Below are 15,420 nucleotides of genomic sequence, written 5' to 3' on the forward strand. Positions count from 1 at the left end.
CCATCTATAGTTACTCTTTGGCATTCTGCTGTACGTGTTAGCAGTTTTTATGGGGATTTTAATACAGGGTTATAATCTGTTGCTGTCATGACTTGGTTTTCGTTTTCGTGGCTCACATCTGTCTTGGCTCGTGGGAGCCCCTTCTGCCCCATTTCTCTGTCTTCTTGGCTGTCCCATTATTCTTAAGCCCCCCATCGTGTGTAACACAAGAAGTCCCAGGTTCATCTTAGAATTATCCTTCTTTATTCTTGTAATCTGTGAGTCAATGATTCCTTTTCATGGAGAATATTTTAAAATTAAGCGAAGTCTGAGTGTTAGGTGTACTCACTGCTGCTGGGGTGTCCTTGGTCTCACCTCCTCTCAGTGGTCAGAGCTGGGAAGGACTTGCTCCTGTGCTGTACCAGATTCCTGGGGCTGCCAGAACCAGTTATCACAAACTGGGGGGCTTAAAACAGCAGAAAGTTATTCTCTCACAGTTCTGGATGCAAAACGTCCAAAACCAAGGTGTCGGCAGGGCTGTGCTCCCTCTGAGGCCGGTTGGGGCCCTCTCTTGGTTTCTCCTGCCTCTGGTGTAGCAAGCCGCCCTTGGCCTGCAGCTGCACGGCTCGTCTCCATCTTTGTTGGCCTGTGGCATTTTCCTCACGTGTCTCTCCCCTCTTCTGTGAGGAAATGAGTCATGTTACATTGAATTAAGGGCTCACTCTGCTCTAGCATGACTTCATCTTAATTAATTACATCTGCAACAACCGTGTTTCTGAATAAGAGCACATTCTGAGGTGCTAGTAATTCAGACTTCAAGTTATCTTCTGGGGGACACAAACCCATAATGTGTATGAGTGTGTCTACTTGTATCCAGGCTTCCCAGGTGGTGCTAGTGGTTAAGGAACCTGCCTGCTAATGCAAGAGATATAAGAGACACAGGTTCAGTCCTTTGGTTGGGAAGATCCCCTGGAGGAGAGCATGGCAACCCACTCCAGTATTCTATGCCTGGAGACTCCCATGGAGAGAGGAGCCTGGCAGGCTACAGTCCATAGGGTCACAAAGAGTCAGACATGACTGAAGAGACTTAGCATGCATGCATACTACTTATTCGGCTTTCCTTGTGGCTCAGCTGGTAAAGAATCTGCCTGCAATGCGGGAGACCTGGGTCCAATCCCTGGATTGGGAAGATCCCCTGGAGAAGGGAAAGGCTACCCACTCCTGTATTCTGGCCTGGAGAATTCCATGGACTGTATAGTCCACGGGGTCGCAAAGAGTCGGACATGACTGAGTGACTTTCAGTTCACTCACATGTTACTTGTACCTAGCTCTCTCTATATTGAAACCATGAATTTTCACAGCTTTGTCTTCAATTCCAGGTCAACGACACAGGCTTCATTTCCATTTTTTAACTTCCTTCTATATTGAGAATTCTTATTTTGTCATTCTTAATGTATTTATTCATTTGCTTAATTCCGGGACATGAAGAAAGTAGTTTCAGAATTACTTAGCCTTCTGACTGTGAAGCACAAACCTATTAACTAGAATTCAGCGCTTGTTCCCATTTTTTTGTCTTTAGATTGAGAAATGTGTATAATCAAAATGTGGTGTTTAAAAGTTATTTGAGATAATGGAGTAATAGGGTTTGAATTTACTCTTTCACCTTAAACAAGTGGAAAACTGGACAGCATTTATGAAACAACTGTTTTCATCAGATGTTTCCTGGAGGGAAAGGAAATGAAGGATGGAGCTGTGTGGCTCCTTGGCTTCCTACCTGAAAGCACTTTGGAGGTCTTGCTTGGTGGAGGAGACAAAGAAGCTGAGATGGCTGGATGTGCACGGCAGAGTATGGGAAAGGAGAGCAATATCAGAGGAAGAGCTCCTGACACCAGCTTAGGAGCCCTTTGTGTCTGTTGGTCACTCAGTTGTGTCCGGACTCTGTGCGACCCCGTGGACTATAGCCTCCCAGAATCCTCTGTCCATGGGATTCTCCAGGCAAAAATACTGGTGTGGGTTGCCATTTCCTTCTCCAGGGGATCTTCCAACCCAGGGATCAAACCCGGGTGTCCTGCATTACAGGCAGATTCTTTATCATCTGAGCCACCAGGAAGCCCAGTCTTTGCTTGAATATGTATTTTGTGTTTTGTGTGTGTGTGTGTGTGTGTGTGTGCACGTTGGTTTGGTGGTTTTTTTTTTTTTTGGCTGTACCCACAGCATTCAGGATCTTAGTTCCCTGACCACCTATGTAACCTGTATCTGCTGCAATGGTAGCACAGGGTGGTAACCACTGGACCACCAGGGAAGTCCCCATTCTTGAGTATTAAACTGTGTGAGCTGAGTGGAACGCCCCAAGGCTGGTAGAAGAACAGCTGCCAGGGAACTGTAGATGGAATTGTTTCCACAGCTCACCAGGACTAGGAGTCATTTGAGGCTGCCTGTAAGAGTGGGGAAAGCTCTCTGGATACTCAGGTATTCGATAGAGTTGCCAGCAGGGCCTGTCTTAGTGCCAGCACTAGGGTAGTGACTACTCTGTGTGCTGTGCTTAATCACTCAGTCGTGTCCGACTCTTTGTGACCCTATGAACTCTAACCCACCAGGCTCCTCTGTCCATGGGGATTCTCCAGGCAAGAATACTGGAGTAGGTTGCCATGCCCTCCAGAGGATCTTCCCAACCCAGGTCTCCCACATTTCAGGTGGATTTTTTAAAAATATTTATTTCTTTATTTGACTGCACCAGGTCTTGGTTGCAGCATGTGGGAATCTAGTTCCCTGACCAGGGATTGAACTTGGGGCCCCTGAATTGGGAGCCTGGAGTCTTAGCCACTGAACTACCAAGGAAGTCCCTCAGGTGGATTTTTTACCATCTGAGCCACCAGGGAAGCCCAAGAGTGGGTAGCCTATCTCTTCTCCAGGGGAACTTCCTGACCCAGGAATCGAACTGGGGTCTCCTGAGTTGCAGGTGGATTCTTTACCAGCTGAGCTACCTGGCAAGCCCAGTGGCTACTTTACACCCTAACAGACCATCTACCCCCCAAAATTCAGCATTCTTTAAAAGTTAAGGACAAAATCCAGCCACTCAACACTGTGGTGTTTCCACGTCAATGTGCTCAGAGCCACGGGCCGCTCCTCCCCTTGGTTGCAAGTGTTTGTTTCATGAGCTGGTAGTGTTTTGACAGTTACACTCTTTTTATATGTTAATCAGGTTCTTAGAATTTAATAATTAACAAATCCAGGACTTTTAAAAAAATTTATATTTTAGTTGAAGGATAATTTACAGAATTTGTTGTTTTCTGTCAAACCTCAACGTGAATCAGCCATAGATATACATATATCCCCTCCCTCTTGAAGCCCCCTCCCATCCGCCTCCCCTTCCCACCTCTCTAAGTTGATACAGAGCCCCTGTTTTGAGTTTCCTGAGACATACAGCAAATTTTACATGTTTCCGTGAAACAGAGTAACAAAATTTCCATGTTACTGTCTCCACATATCTCACCCTCTCCTCCCCTCTCCTCATGTCCATAAGTCTGTTCCCTATGTCTGTTTCTCCATTGCTCCCCTGCAAATAAAGTCTTCAGTATCATTTTTCTAGATTCCATATATATTAGTATACAATATTTATCTTTCTCTCTCTGACTGACTTCACTCTGTATAGTAGGCTCTAGGTTCATCCACCTCATCAGAACTGACTCAGATGCATTCCTTTTTACGGCTAATACTCCGTTGTGTATATGGACCACAACTTGTGATAAATTCATCTGTCGATGGACATCTAGGACATCTGCTCTCACGTTCTAGCTGTTGTACATAGTGCTGTAATGAACAGTGGGTGCATGTGTCTTTTTCAGTTTTGGTTTCCTCAGGGTTTATGTCTAGGAGTGGGATTTCTGGGTCGTATGGTGGTTTTATTCCTAGTTTTTAAGGAATCTCCATACTGTCTTCCATAGTGGCTGTATCAATTTACATCCCCACCAACAGTGCGAGAGCGTCCCCTTTTCTCCACACCCTCTCCAGCATTTATTCTTCGTAGACTTTTTGATGATGGCCATCTGATTGGCATTAGGTGATATCTCATTGTAGTTTTGATTTACGTGTATCTGTTAAAAAGCGATGTTGAACATCTTTTCATCTGTTTGTTAGCCATCTGTATGTCTTCTTTGGAGAATTGTCTGTTTAGGTCTTTTCCCCACTTTTTGATTGAGTTGTTTGTTTTTCTGGTATTGAGTTGTATGAGCTGCTTATATATTTTGGAAATTAATCCTTTGTCAGTTGTTTCATTTGCTATTGTTTTCTCCCATTCTGAGGGTTGTCTTTTAACCTTGCTTATACTTTCCTTTGCTGTGAAAAAGCTTTTAAGTTTAATCAGGTCCCACTTGCTTACATTTGTTTTTATTTCCATTACTCTAGGAGATGGGTCATAGAGAATCTTGCTTTGATTTATGTCATCAGGTGTTCTTCCTATGTTTTCCTCTAGGAGTTTTATAGTTTCTGGTCTTACATTTAGATCTTTAATCCATTTTGAGTTTATCTCTGTATATGGTGTTAGGAAGTGTCCTAATTTCATTCTTTTACGTGTAGCTGTCCAGTTTTCCCAGCATCATTTATTGAAGAGTCTGTTTTTGCCCCATTGTATATTCTTGCCTCCTTTGTCAAAAATAAGGTACCCATAGGTGCATGGGTTTATTTCTGGGCTTTCCATCTTGTTCCATTGGTCTATATTTCTGTTTTTGTGCCAGTACCATACTGTCTTGATGACTATAGTTTTTTAGTATCTATGACTTGTTTTTTTATCATGCTTCTTTGTGAGAATTTAATATGTTTAAATGACCCCTTCTGATGAAACTTAGTCAATTTTGATATTTCTGCTTTAAGATCCAACTGTTTCATTTTCAGTGGCTCTTAATACATTATGAAGCCACAGTCTCTTGGCTTCACAAGTGTGTTTTTGGACTCATCTTCTGTTAGTTCATACCCAGTGACCTAAGTGACATCACTGCTCAAATCTGCCTTCCTACTCCTGTCCCCTGGCGTCATTGCTGTGTCCACAGGCCCCTTTTCAGAAGATGAATGAGGCCTGAAATGGTTCTGGCACCCACTCTGCAGACTCTCTTTATGTTCTAGAAGGGCCCTGGTGTTCTCATTCTGTTTCTTTGAACTTTGAGTACATTTATCAAACTTGAGAGTATTTATCAGTTCAGTTCAGTTGCTCAGTCATGTCCGACTCTTTGCGACCCCATGAATTGCAGCACGCCAGGTCTCCCTGTCTATCACCAACTCCCGGAATTCACTCAGACTCACGTCCATCGAGTCAGTGATGCCGTCCAGCCATCTCATCCTCTGTCGTCCTCTTCTCCTCCTGCCCCCAATCCCTCCCAGCATCAGAGTCTTTTCCAGTGAGTCAATTCTTCGCATTTATAGCTCATTCTTACTATGGGTTTTGATTTCCTATGTGATGATTAATTGGGAGGAAGAGTTAATTGATGAGTAATAGAAAAGTTCTCAATTTTAAAGAAGTACCGTTAAATTTTTTATTTTCTTTCTCTTTTAAAATCTTGTTTAGATTTGTTCGGACAGTATTACCGTTTTCTCAAGAATTTCAAAGAGATAAACAGCCAAATGCACAACCTCAGTATTTGCATGGATCAAAGGTAAGTTCTTTTGTGTTTATATTATATTATGATTTTTAAGTTCACAGTGAAGTGTATTTTGAAGTTTAGTTTGATTAAGTTTAGTTGCAGTAATTTAAATGTATGCCACATAGGGCTTTCCAGGTGGCTCAGTGGTAAAGAATCTGCCTGCCAATGCAGGAGATGCGGGTTTGATCTCTTGGTTGGGAAGATCCTCTGGAGGAAAAAATGGCAACCCACTCCAGTATTCTTATGTGGAGAATCCCATGGACAGAGAAGCCTGGCAGGCTACAGTCCATAGAGGAGCAAAGACATGACTGAGTGACTAAGTACACACACATCATGCCACATACGAAATGTGATTATATCCTTCAGTTAGCACCTTTCTAAATTGTAATGTTGTGCTGCCTTAAGTGTGGCTGTAGGAGTACACAGAATCCTAGGAGGCCGTCTGTATTCATCAGTATTTAAATATTCTTGCTTGTAGGAAGTCAGACTCCTAAGGAAATAAGTCAGACAAGTACAAAGTAAAGTATGTTACAGGGGCAATAATACATCATCGTCATAAAAAGCATGGCAGCAGACTAACTGACCACAGCACCTGCCTCACAGGTTCGGGGCTGGGGGGTTAGAGATGAAAGCCCCCTTCTCAGTACTGCTGCTGAGCAGCTGTGCAGGTAGGACAGGTGACGGGTGGGGTGGGACACGAGGCCCAAGACTCTGCCTCTTCCCCACGCCCAGATGACGTCCATGCTCTGGGACTGCACAGGAAAGCATTGTCTCGGTATCTGAGCTGCTGGTGGAGTGAAGCTGGGTACCCAGCCCACCCTTTAAATTGGGAGGTTGGGAGCCTCCTTAGAGTGTGAGCCTTTCATTTCCATCCTCTCACTGCAGATGTAGCAGAACTCAGATGTGCAGCAGTGTTTCCACCTTGGAAATGGGTAGATAATACAGTCTGGGCTCATGTGTGGGTTCAGCCTTCCTCCTCCACCACTTGGTAAGGGCATGAAGTGGATAACTTAAAAAGGACGAGAATAAATCCTCTAATGCACCTCCTTTTGGAATTAAAATACAGTGTTTAACCCCCTTGGAACTAAAAGAAGTTTTATGTAATTTTTGAAGACAGAACTAGAAACTTTGGTGATTAAGATAGAAATTTCTGGAGAAGGAAGTGGCAGCCCGCTCCAGTATTCTTGCCTGTGAAATTCCATGGACAGAGGAACCTGGTGGGCTATAGAACATGGGAGTCACAAAAGAGTCAGACACAACTTAGTGACTAAACAACAAAACTGTGCTCATGTTTGCACTCCCTCCCAACCTTGGAAACCAGTCCACGGCCACCCCTTGCTGATGAGAATATGTTCAGCTGCCAGAGATGAAATCAGGAATTATAGCTTGATTATCTTTAGTGCCAGTGAGCTGAACTCACAAGTTTCAAATGATTCAGGATGGTGTCATCATCTTTGGGTAATGAAATGACACCGCCATGCTTTGTTTGGGGCAAATTCAGGAAAAAGAAGAAAATAGAATATCTGTGTGAAACAATTCTACAGCGGTGCTCTCAGACTTTAACATGCTATGTGATTCGCCTGGACTGCAAGAAGATCAAACCAGTCAGTCCTAAAGGAAATCAACCCTTAATATTCATTGGAAGGACTGATACTGAAGCTGAACATCCAATACTTTGGCCACCTGATGTGAAGAGCCATCTCATTAGAAAAGACCCTGATGCTGGGAAAGACTGAAGGCAGGAGTAGAAGGGGCCAACAGAGGATGAGACGATTAGAGAGCATCACCAATTCAATGGATATAAATTTGAGCAAACTCCAAGACATAGTGGAGGACAGAGGAGCCTGGTGTGCTGCAGTCCATGAGGTCGCAAAGAGTAGCAACATAGCAACAACAGTGTGATTCTGACAAAATTCTAGCATCACCGATTCAATGGACATGAATTTGTGCAAATTTCAGGAGATAGTAGAGGGCAGAGGAGACTGGTGGGCTACAGTCAGTCCATGGGGTTGTAGAGAGTCAGAGATGATTTCATGACTGAATAACAACAACAAAGGTGAGCAGAAGACAAGAAGAATCAGGCTTCCTAGAAGAGGAATCACATAGGTGTTTTTGCTTGAGTAGGTTTTTTTCAAAGTGGCGAGTGACAGATCCCGCTTCTTTGCCAAATTGGTCCTCTGCCATCTTCAACACTTGCCTCCCAAGGAGTGTTCCCTGTACTTTATGTACTTTATACACTAACTGTACAGTTTGGGTGTATTGAAGGAGATGGGGTGGGGAGAATATGCAATATGCAGGATGAGAAACAAAAAAGACCTGCACCATAACATTAGGAAGTAACACACAGGAAATTAATTTGGCAGCTGTCTCATACATTTCAAGTGGAAAGCAACTTTCTAACTATAATTTTCCACTTGCCAGTATAATGAAAACAATACTTCAGGAGAGTAAGTTTACTGTACATCATCACTGGTAAAATTAACAGGGCTTATACTTTAAGGATTGTGAAGAATAGGGAATGTATTTATTTTTTAATATGCTTTTACTATAGCTGCAAAGTATTTGAGTATTCCTCTTCTGGGACAGTTCACGGCTATCAGAAACACATTTTATGTGATGCAAAGCAGATAGAACACATGTCATTGTCACAAAACCCTTGGTTTTTTGATGGGATATTTATTATTGTCATTTACTCCATGAGGATGACTGCTACTGGAATTCACATCAGAGAAGAGCAGAGAGAAGGTTCTGGGACTTCCTTGGTAGTCCAGTGGTTAAGACTGCACTTCCACTGCAGAGAGCACTGGTTCAATCCCTGATCAGGGAACTAGGATCCCACATGCCAGGTGTTGCAGCCAAAAAAGAAAAGAAAAAAGTGAAGGTTGTGCCACCAATCTCTGGCGCTCCAGGAAAAGCCAGCCTCTAGGAACAGAGCCAGGAAAAGCCTGATTTTACATGTCAGTGGGTTTCCAGCTTTCTACTCATATAAGAAACAAGGTGTGATATCCCAGTTTTCCTTTTGGTTAAAGTGTAGTCACTCTAGAACAGGTTCTTTTGAGAGGCAGTGAGATTCTAGATGCTCATGGCTCGGAATGCAGAGTTCATTGCTCAGGAGAAAGAGGAAACACCTAGAACAGCCTCCATAAGCCTTGAGGATAGGATGATCCCCTGAGAGTTGATGACTGATGAGGTTTCACACTTCCTCCTTGGAAGGAAAGCTATGACAAATCTAGACAGCATATTGAAAAGCAAAGACATTATTTTGCCGAAAAAAGTCCATATAGTTAAAGCTATGGTTTTTCCAGTAGTTATGTACAAGTGTGAGTTGGATCATAAAGAAGGCTGAGAGCTGAAGTGTTGATTCTTTTGAACTGCGGTGCTGGAGAAGACTCTTGAGATTCCCTTGGACTCCAAGGAGATCCTAAAGGAAATCAACCCTGAATATTCATTGGAAGGACTGATGCTGAAGATTAAGTTCCAATACTTTGGCCACCTGATGTGAAGAGGCTGACTCATTGGAAAAGTCCTTGATACTTGGAAAGATTGAAGGCAAAAGGAGAGTATGAGACAGAGGCAGAGGATGAGACAGTTAGATGGCACCAGTAGACATGAATTTGAGCAAACTCTCAGAGATAGTGAAGGACAGAGAAGCCTGGTGTGCTACACTCGATGGGGGTCACAAAGAGTTGGACACTACTTAGCAACTGAACAACAAAACTCCTGAGGATATTCATTCAGAGCTGAACAACCAGACTTGCTAGTCCAGGTATTCAGAATCTTCTTGTCCTGATGTAGTTCTCTGTGTTTGTAGAGGAAATATTTAAGACAATTATAAGAGGGGAAGGGGAAAGAATACAGAGACCTAAAAGGAGAAATCCTAAAACACTTCATTCAAAAGTGGTAACTTCTATAACCTATAACTTACATAATGTATAATACAACATACACATTACATCCTCTGTCCGTGGAATTCTCCAGGCAATAATACTGGATTAGGTAGCCATCCCCTTCTCCAGGGGATTTCCCAACCCAGGGATCGAACCTGGCTCTCCTGCATTGCAGGCAGATTCTTTACTGTCTGAACCACCAGGGAAGCTCACAGGTTAACTCACATAACATATAATGTAAAACTTGGAACATCACTGAAAGACCTGTGCAAAGAGATGCTCTCAAAAATACCACAGTTATGTCACAACAGAATTCCAGAAAATGTCTAAGTGACCCACAGGAAGAGAAGAAGAAAGAGCCTACTTAAAAATCAATAATTGCATTATTTGTAAATGTATTAAATGTAAGTAGTCTAAAGACAGTTCAAAGGCAGAGATTGTGGATTAAAAAGTACGACTGCATAAGAAACTCACTTCAAGTCAACGATATAAGTAAATTAAAAGTAAAAGGATGGAAAAAGATGTACCACACATCAGGGGCAAAGAGGAATGGACATAACATAATGAGAAGAAGGTCAAGCAACCAAGAAGATATAGCAATCCGAATTGCAAACAACAGTTTCAAAATACTTGAAGCAAAAACTGACATAAGTGAAAGGAGAAATGAACAACTCCATAGTTGTAGTTGGGGAGGTCAACTTTCCTCTCACTTAGTAATCAAAAGAATAAGTATACAGAAAATCAGCAACAAAGAAGAATGAACACCATCAACCAACAGGATCTCATGGACACGTGTAGAACACTTCACCCAACAACAGCAGAACACACATTCTTTTCAAGTACCCATGGAGCATTCTCAAGATAGACCATATCCTGGGCATTAAAACAACCTCAACAGAATTCAAAGAATCAAAATATTACAGTGTTATCTGACCACAGTGAACTCAAACTTGAAATCAGTAACAAAGAGATGACAAGAAAATCTCCAGACACTGAAATTAACATATTTCTAAATGATCCTTAGGGCAAGAGGAAGTCTCAAAGGAAGTAAATCAGAATTTGCAGGGTGCAGCTAAAGAAGAGCTGAGAGCAAAGTACATAGCACTGAACGCTTAACGTGAGGAGTTTCCCCGATGGGTGTGCGCCTGCGTCCTTAGACAAACTTGGAGGCCTGATCTTACCAGAAACTACCCTGCCTACCTTTCTTGCCTGCCCACCATGCGGGGGCTGCGGTCTCCAGCTCCCTGGTACCCACTGTCCCATCAGAACCTATTGCTGAGCGTCTCCCTTAGGAGACGGGGAGCAGTAATACGGGGGCAGCAGTGAGCTTCTCAGATACATTCATTTCTCATTCCAGGACCTCAAAATATCTTCTGTAGGACTGGCAGTTTAATAAATGTTGGAAGACCAAATGGTTTTGTTTTCTTCCTTCTGTTTTAGCGAGCTTGTTTTCATGTCTTCAGGTTGAAAACCTAGATACCAATGAAGGGCAGTCTGACAGGTTCTCTGGATCCACTGTGTGCTAATGCATGTAGATGTGGATTCTTCATTTTCATGTGTGCATGGGGCTACACTGAAGACCCGGCAGCTTCATCAAGCACTAATGTTCTTTGCCCCCAGGCTTTAAACCTGGCCTATTCGAGCATCTATGGGAGCTACCGGAACTTTGTGGGGCCCCCACACTTCCAGGTCATTTGCCGGCTGCTTGGCTACCAGGGCATTGCAGTGGTCATGGAAGAGCTGCTGAAGGTGGTCAAAAGCCTGGTATGTTTCCCTCTGGTGGGCTTCCTTCCCAAGGTTGGGGGGAGGATTCTGCACCCAGTTCCTGTGTGGCGAGGGGCTGCCCACTCCCATTGAGGTTGCTTTTCGTCTATGTGTGAGATTTCCTTTCTAGCCAAAGTGATTCTCAGTCCTGGGTCATTACCGTGCATTTTACTAACAAATTCATTTTCAAAAGTCCCCATCGCACCGACAGCCTGCAGGGTAATGTGGCTGGTGGTTGACACAGACCATCTCTCACAGCTGCAAGGCACAATCCTACAGTATGTGAAGACGCTGATGGAGGTGATGCCCAAGGTCTGCCGGCTGCCGCGACATGAGTACGGCTCCCCGGGTGAGCACAGCGTCCCTCTGGGGCGTACAGGGAGGGGCAGTGTCAGCCCTAGGTCAGTTAAGGGAAATCAAGTTGGAAATTACTGGTAAGGATCAGATCTGCCTTCCCCAAGTGGGAGAAGGTGGGAAGCCAGAACCTGATTGTTTCTAACAGAACAAACCTGCCTTTCAACCAAGAGCAGGTGTGCAAGGGTGGGAGAGCTGGGTGGAGGGTGACAGTGCTGTGAACCCTGTGCACCTTGGCTCTCCTGTAATACCAGGATCTTGCAAATCACTGGTGGGGGAGGCAGGGAGCGCCACTGCCTGGTCCAACTGCCTGCTAGTCTTCAGCAGCCCAGGCTGCAGGGGAGCCCGTGGAGGGGGTCACTGCCCCAACAATGCAGCTTGTCTGTCTCTGCCCGGCAGCCTCCTATCTTACTGACTGGCCAGCTGCAGGGCCCTCAGGCAGATGTGGTCTTTGGGGTGCCAGACGAACCTATGTGACCTGACCAGAGTGGATTTGGGGCTTTCTACATGGATAACATTCATGACCTCAGAGAGCTTTGTTTGTGATAAAATTGAACTACAAGAACCTTTGTCTCTTAACAAAGCTGCCTTTTATCTCTTATCTGTTAATACTTTATTGAAAGCTGGAAAACTATCTTGTTGGTCACCAGTGAGATACTGTCCTGATAGGCAGTTGGCTGGTGTGGTTGAGCCCCTGGGTGTTCCTGGCACCACCCAAGGCTGCTGTTGGTGTTGGAGGAGACAGTGAGGTGACCCATTTGGCCACTGGGAAGGGAATAACCATTGGTCTGTCCTGGCTTAGGGAAAATCTCAGAAAGTAGACGGGTAATGTTGGGATAATAAAACTGGTGCTCAGATCCTTATTAGAGGTGGATATTTTAAATGTCAAAGACAAAGCCATTTAAGCCAAATCCAGAGCTGGTCTGCAGGAGAGCTGTGGACTTCCGGGCTGGTTTCCACATGTCCTCACCCAGCTGGCATGGCACCACTGTGGAGGTAGTGCCATGTTGCTGGAAGTACCCCTGTACTCATGCTCATTGTGGGGTGGACCACCAAGAGGAAACGATGGTCTCTCAGGCAGGCAGGGCTGTGGGGTCATTGTGGAACAGCACTCAGGGCCTGACCTGATGGGATGAGAGGTCTGAAATCTCTTTAAGTATCCAGCATTTTTCTCAGTGTTGTTTTGCCTGTTCTGGGTCTTCTGTATGACTATAAATTCTAGAGTCAGCTCGGGGATTTTGACTGTTTCAGCAGTGAATGGATAGAGTGCTTCCTAGACTTTATGCTTCGTGTCTTTTCCTACCTTATGACAACATCCAGAACCTCCAGGAGAGTGGTGAAGATGCTCTCTTTCTCTGAAGCTCTGGGAGAAGGCATGCAGATTCACCACTGAGTATGATGTTAGCTACAGGGTTTTTGTAGATGTCCTTTATTAGATTAAACACGTTCCTTTCTGTGCCTGTGAAGGGATTTTGAATTTTATCAAATACCTTTTCTACCTCTGCTGGAGATGACTGTGGTCTTGCTCATTTATTGCAACATGATGCCTCCTCTGAAGGTATACACAGACCTCAGAGATGTTGCATATCTGGTTCCAACCAGCTGCAAATTATCACAATAAAGCAAGCCATATGAATTTTTTTATTTTCTGATGCATATAAAGTTATGTTTGTACTATACTATAGTCTATTACGGAGAAGGCAATGGCACCCCACTCCAGTACTCTTGCCTGGAAAATCCCATGGACGGAGGAGCCTGGTGGGCTGCAGTCCATGGGGTCGCTAAGAGTTGGATGCGATTGAGCGACTTCATTTTCACTTTTCACTTTCATGCATTGGAGAAGGAAATGGCAGCCCACTCCAGTGTTCTTGCCTGGAGAATCCCAGGGACGGCGGAGCCTGGTGGGCTGCAGTCCATGGGGTCGCACAGAGTCAGGCATGACTGAAGCGACTTAGCAGCAGCAGCAGCATAGTCTATTAAGTGTGCAGTAACACAAGATACGCCTTTTAAAACATCCGTATCTTGGACTTCCCTGGTGGTCCAGTGGTAAAGAATCCGCCTGCCAGTGCAGGGGACACAGATTTGATCCCTGGCCCAGGAAGATCCCACATGCCCTGAAGCAACTAAGACAGTGCGGCACGCTGCTGAGCCCTCACTCTGGGGCCCGTGCTCCAGAAAAAGAAAAGCCACCAGAACGAGAAGTCTGCCCTGCAGTGAGGAGTATTCCCTGCTCGCCACAACTAGAGAAAGCCTGAGTGCAGCAATGAAGACCCAGCACAGCCATAAATAAATAAATACAACTAAGTATCTTAATTTAAAACACGTCATTGCTAAAAAATGCTAACCATCATCTGAACCTTTAGCAAGTTGTGACCTTTTTGCAATAATAACATCAAAGATCCCGGATCACCATGACAAATATAATGATGAAAAAACTTAAAATATTGCGGGAATTATCAAAATCTGATATAGAAACATGAAGTGAACAGATGCTATGGGGAAAATGGCACCTATAGATTTGTTTGACACAGGAGTGCCACAGACCTTCAGTCTGTGAAAATAACACAATATCTGCACAGCACAGAAGAACAAGCTGTGCCTGGACTGGGTTGGCAGGCTTTGGAGCTGAGGACAAGGATGCAGGCGGTGGAACAGGGGACACAGCCATCTCCTTGGTGGGCAGGATGGCAGTGTCAGAGTCTTCTGTCAGCACGGGTGCTTCCGGCCGTGGACCCAGGCTGCGCACTGTCACGCTCCCTCCCTCTAGCCTCTCCCAGCCCCACACTCATTCTCTCCCACTTCAGGCATCCTGGAGTTCTTCCACCACCAGCTGAAGGACATAGTTGAGTATGCGGAGCTGAAAACGGTGTGCTTCCAGAACCTGCGGGAGGTGGGCAACGCTGTGCTCTTCTGCCTGCTCATAGAGCAGAGCCTGGTGAGTGCCCAGCACTGCCGTGGCCCGCGTGCTGCCAAGCCCCTTCCTCCTCATGGAAGACAGAAGAGGCCATTCTCTAGGCGCTTGATTTACTGGCGTTATTTAATGGGGGAAGGAGAGCAAGTGTTGTAAAGCACTTTTCTTTTTTTCATCGTTATTTAGACTTCTGAATTTGTTCCCTACAATTGAAAAACAAAAATGCAGTAGTTCATTTAAGAATGTTTTACTGTGTGAATATTGTAAGAATGTTTTATTATAGATTTACTGCATCTAGATTAACATATATGACATACACATAATGTATAAAGCTGCTGCCCGGGAGAACTGTTTGTGATGGAAAATTCCATAGCTGAGGCTGTTGAGACCTCAGAGTGGGGCTCCATGTGACTAAAGAACAGAGTTTTAAATGTCATTGAATTTTAACTTTTTACATTGAAATAGGTACACATGGCCCATGCCTGCTGAGGTGGACAGCATAAGAAAGCAAGCGCTGGGAGCCCAGCAACACCAAGAAATCATGCGTGGGCACGCGCAGTCCCACTGCCTGCCTGCTGGGGGTGTCCTTCGGCCTCTCCCTCTGTCCCTGTAGGTCGTCAGCTGACTACCGCTCTGCACCCAGAGCCCTCTTGAGGTGGCCTCACTCTGCTTTTCAGTGAGGACTGCGGAACTGGGCATCTTTGCTGCTGCTGGGCTCTCCTTCTGTTAAATGTTCCGTTTGTATCTTGTCCATTTTACTACAACTTGTGTATCTTCTGTGTGTTACATGCAAATGCTAGTATTGTTGTATATCGCTTGATCGTGTCCGATTCTTTTTTGTGACCCCTTGGACTACAGCCCACCAGGCTCCCCTGTCCATGGGATTCTCCAG

General features: G+C 44.7%; 1 protein-coding gene across 4 annotated transcripts in view; it reads left to right on the plus strand.

Annotated features, from left to right (window-relative positions):
• The window catches only part of CYFIP1 (cytoplasmic FMR1 interacting protein 1), a 108,413-nt gene that overhangs the window by 82,906 nt on the left and 10,087 nt on the right, over positions 1-15,420 (plus strand). For all 4 annotated transcript variants that reach the window (XM_014481660.2, XM_070360111.1, XM_070360103.1 and 1 more), the window contains exons 23-26: positions 5,537-5,624; positions 11,120-11,263; positions 11,522-11,612; positions 14,422-14,552. In XM_014481660.2, coding sequence (XP_014337146.1) covers positions 5,537-5,624; positions 11,120-11,263; positions 11,522-11,612; positions 14,422-14,552 — 454 coding nt within the window. The remainder of the gene's footprint in view (positions 1-5,536; positions 5,625-11,119; positions 11,264-11,521; positions 11,613-14,421; positions 14,553-15,420) is intronic.

This window comes from Bos mutus, chromosome 2 (assembly GCF_027580195.1).
Source record: "Bos mutus isolate GX-2022 chromosome 2, NWIPB_WYAK_1.1, whole genome shotgun sequence".
In the NCBI taxonomy this organism is placed as follows: domain Eukaryota; kingdom Metazoa; phylum Chordata; class Mammalia; order Artiodactyla; family Bovidae; genus Bos; species Bos mutus.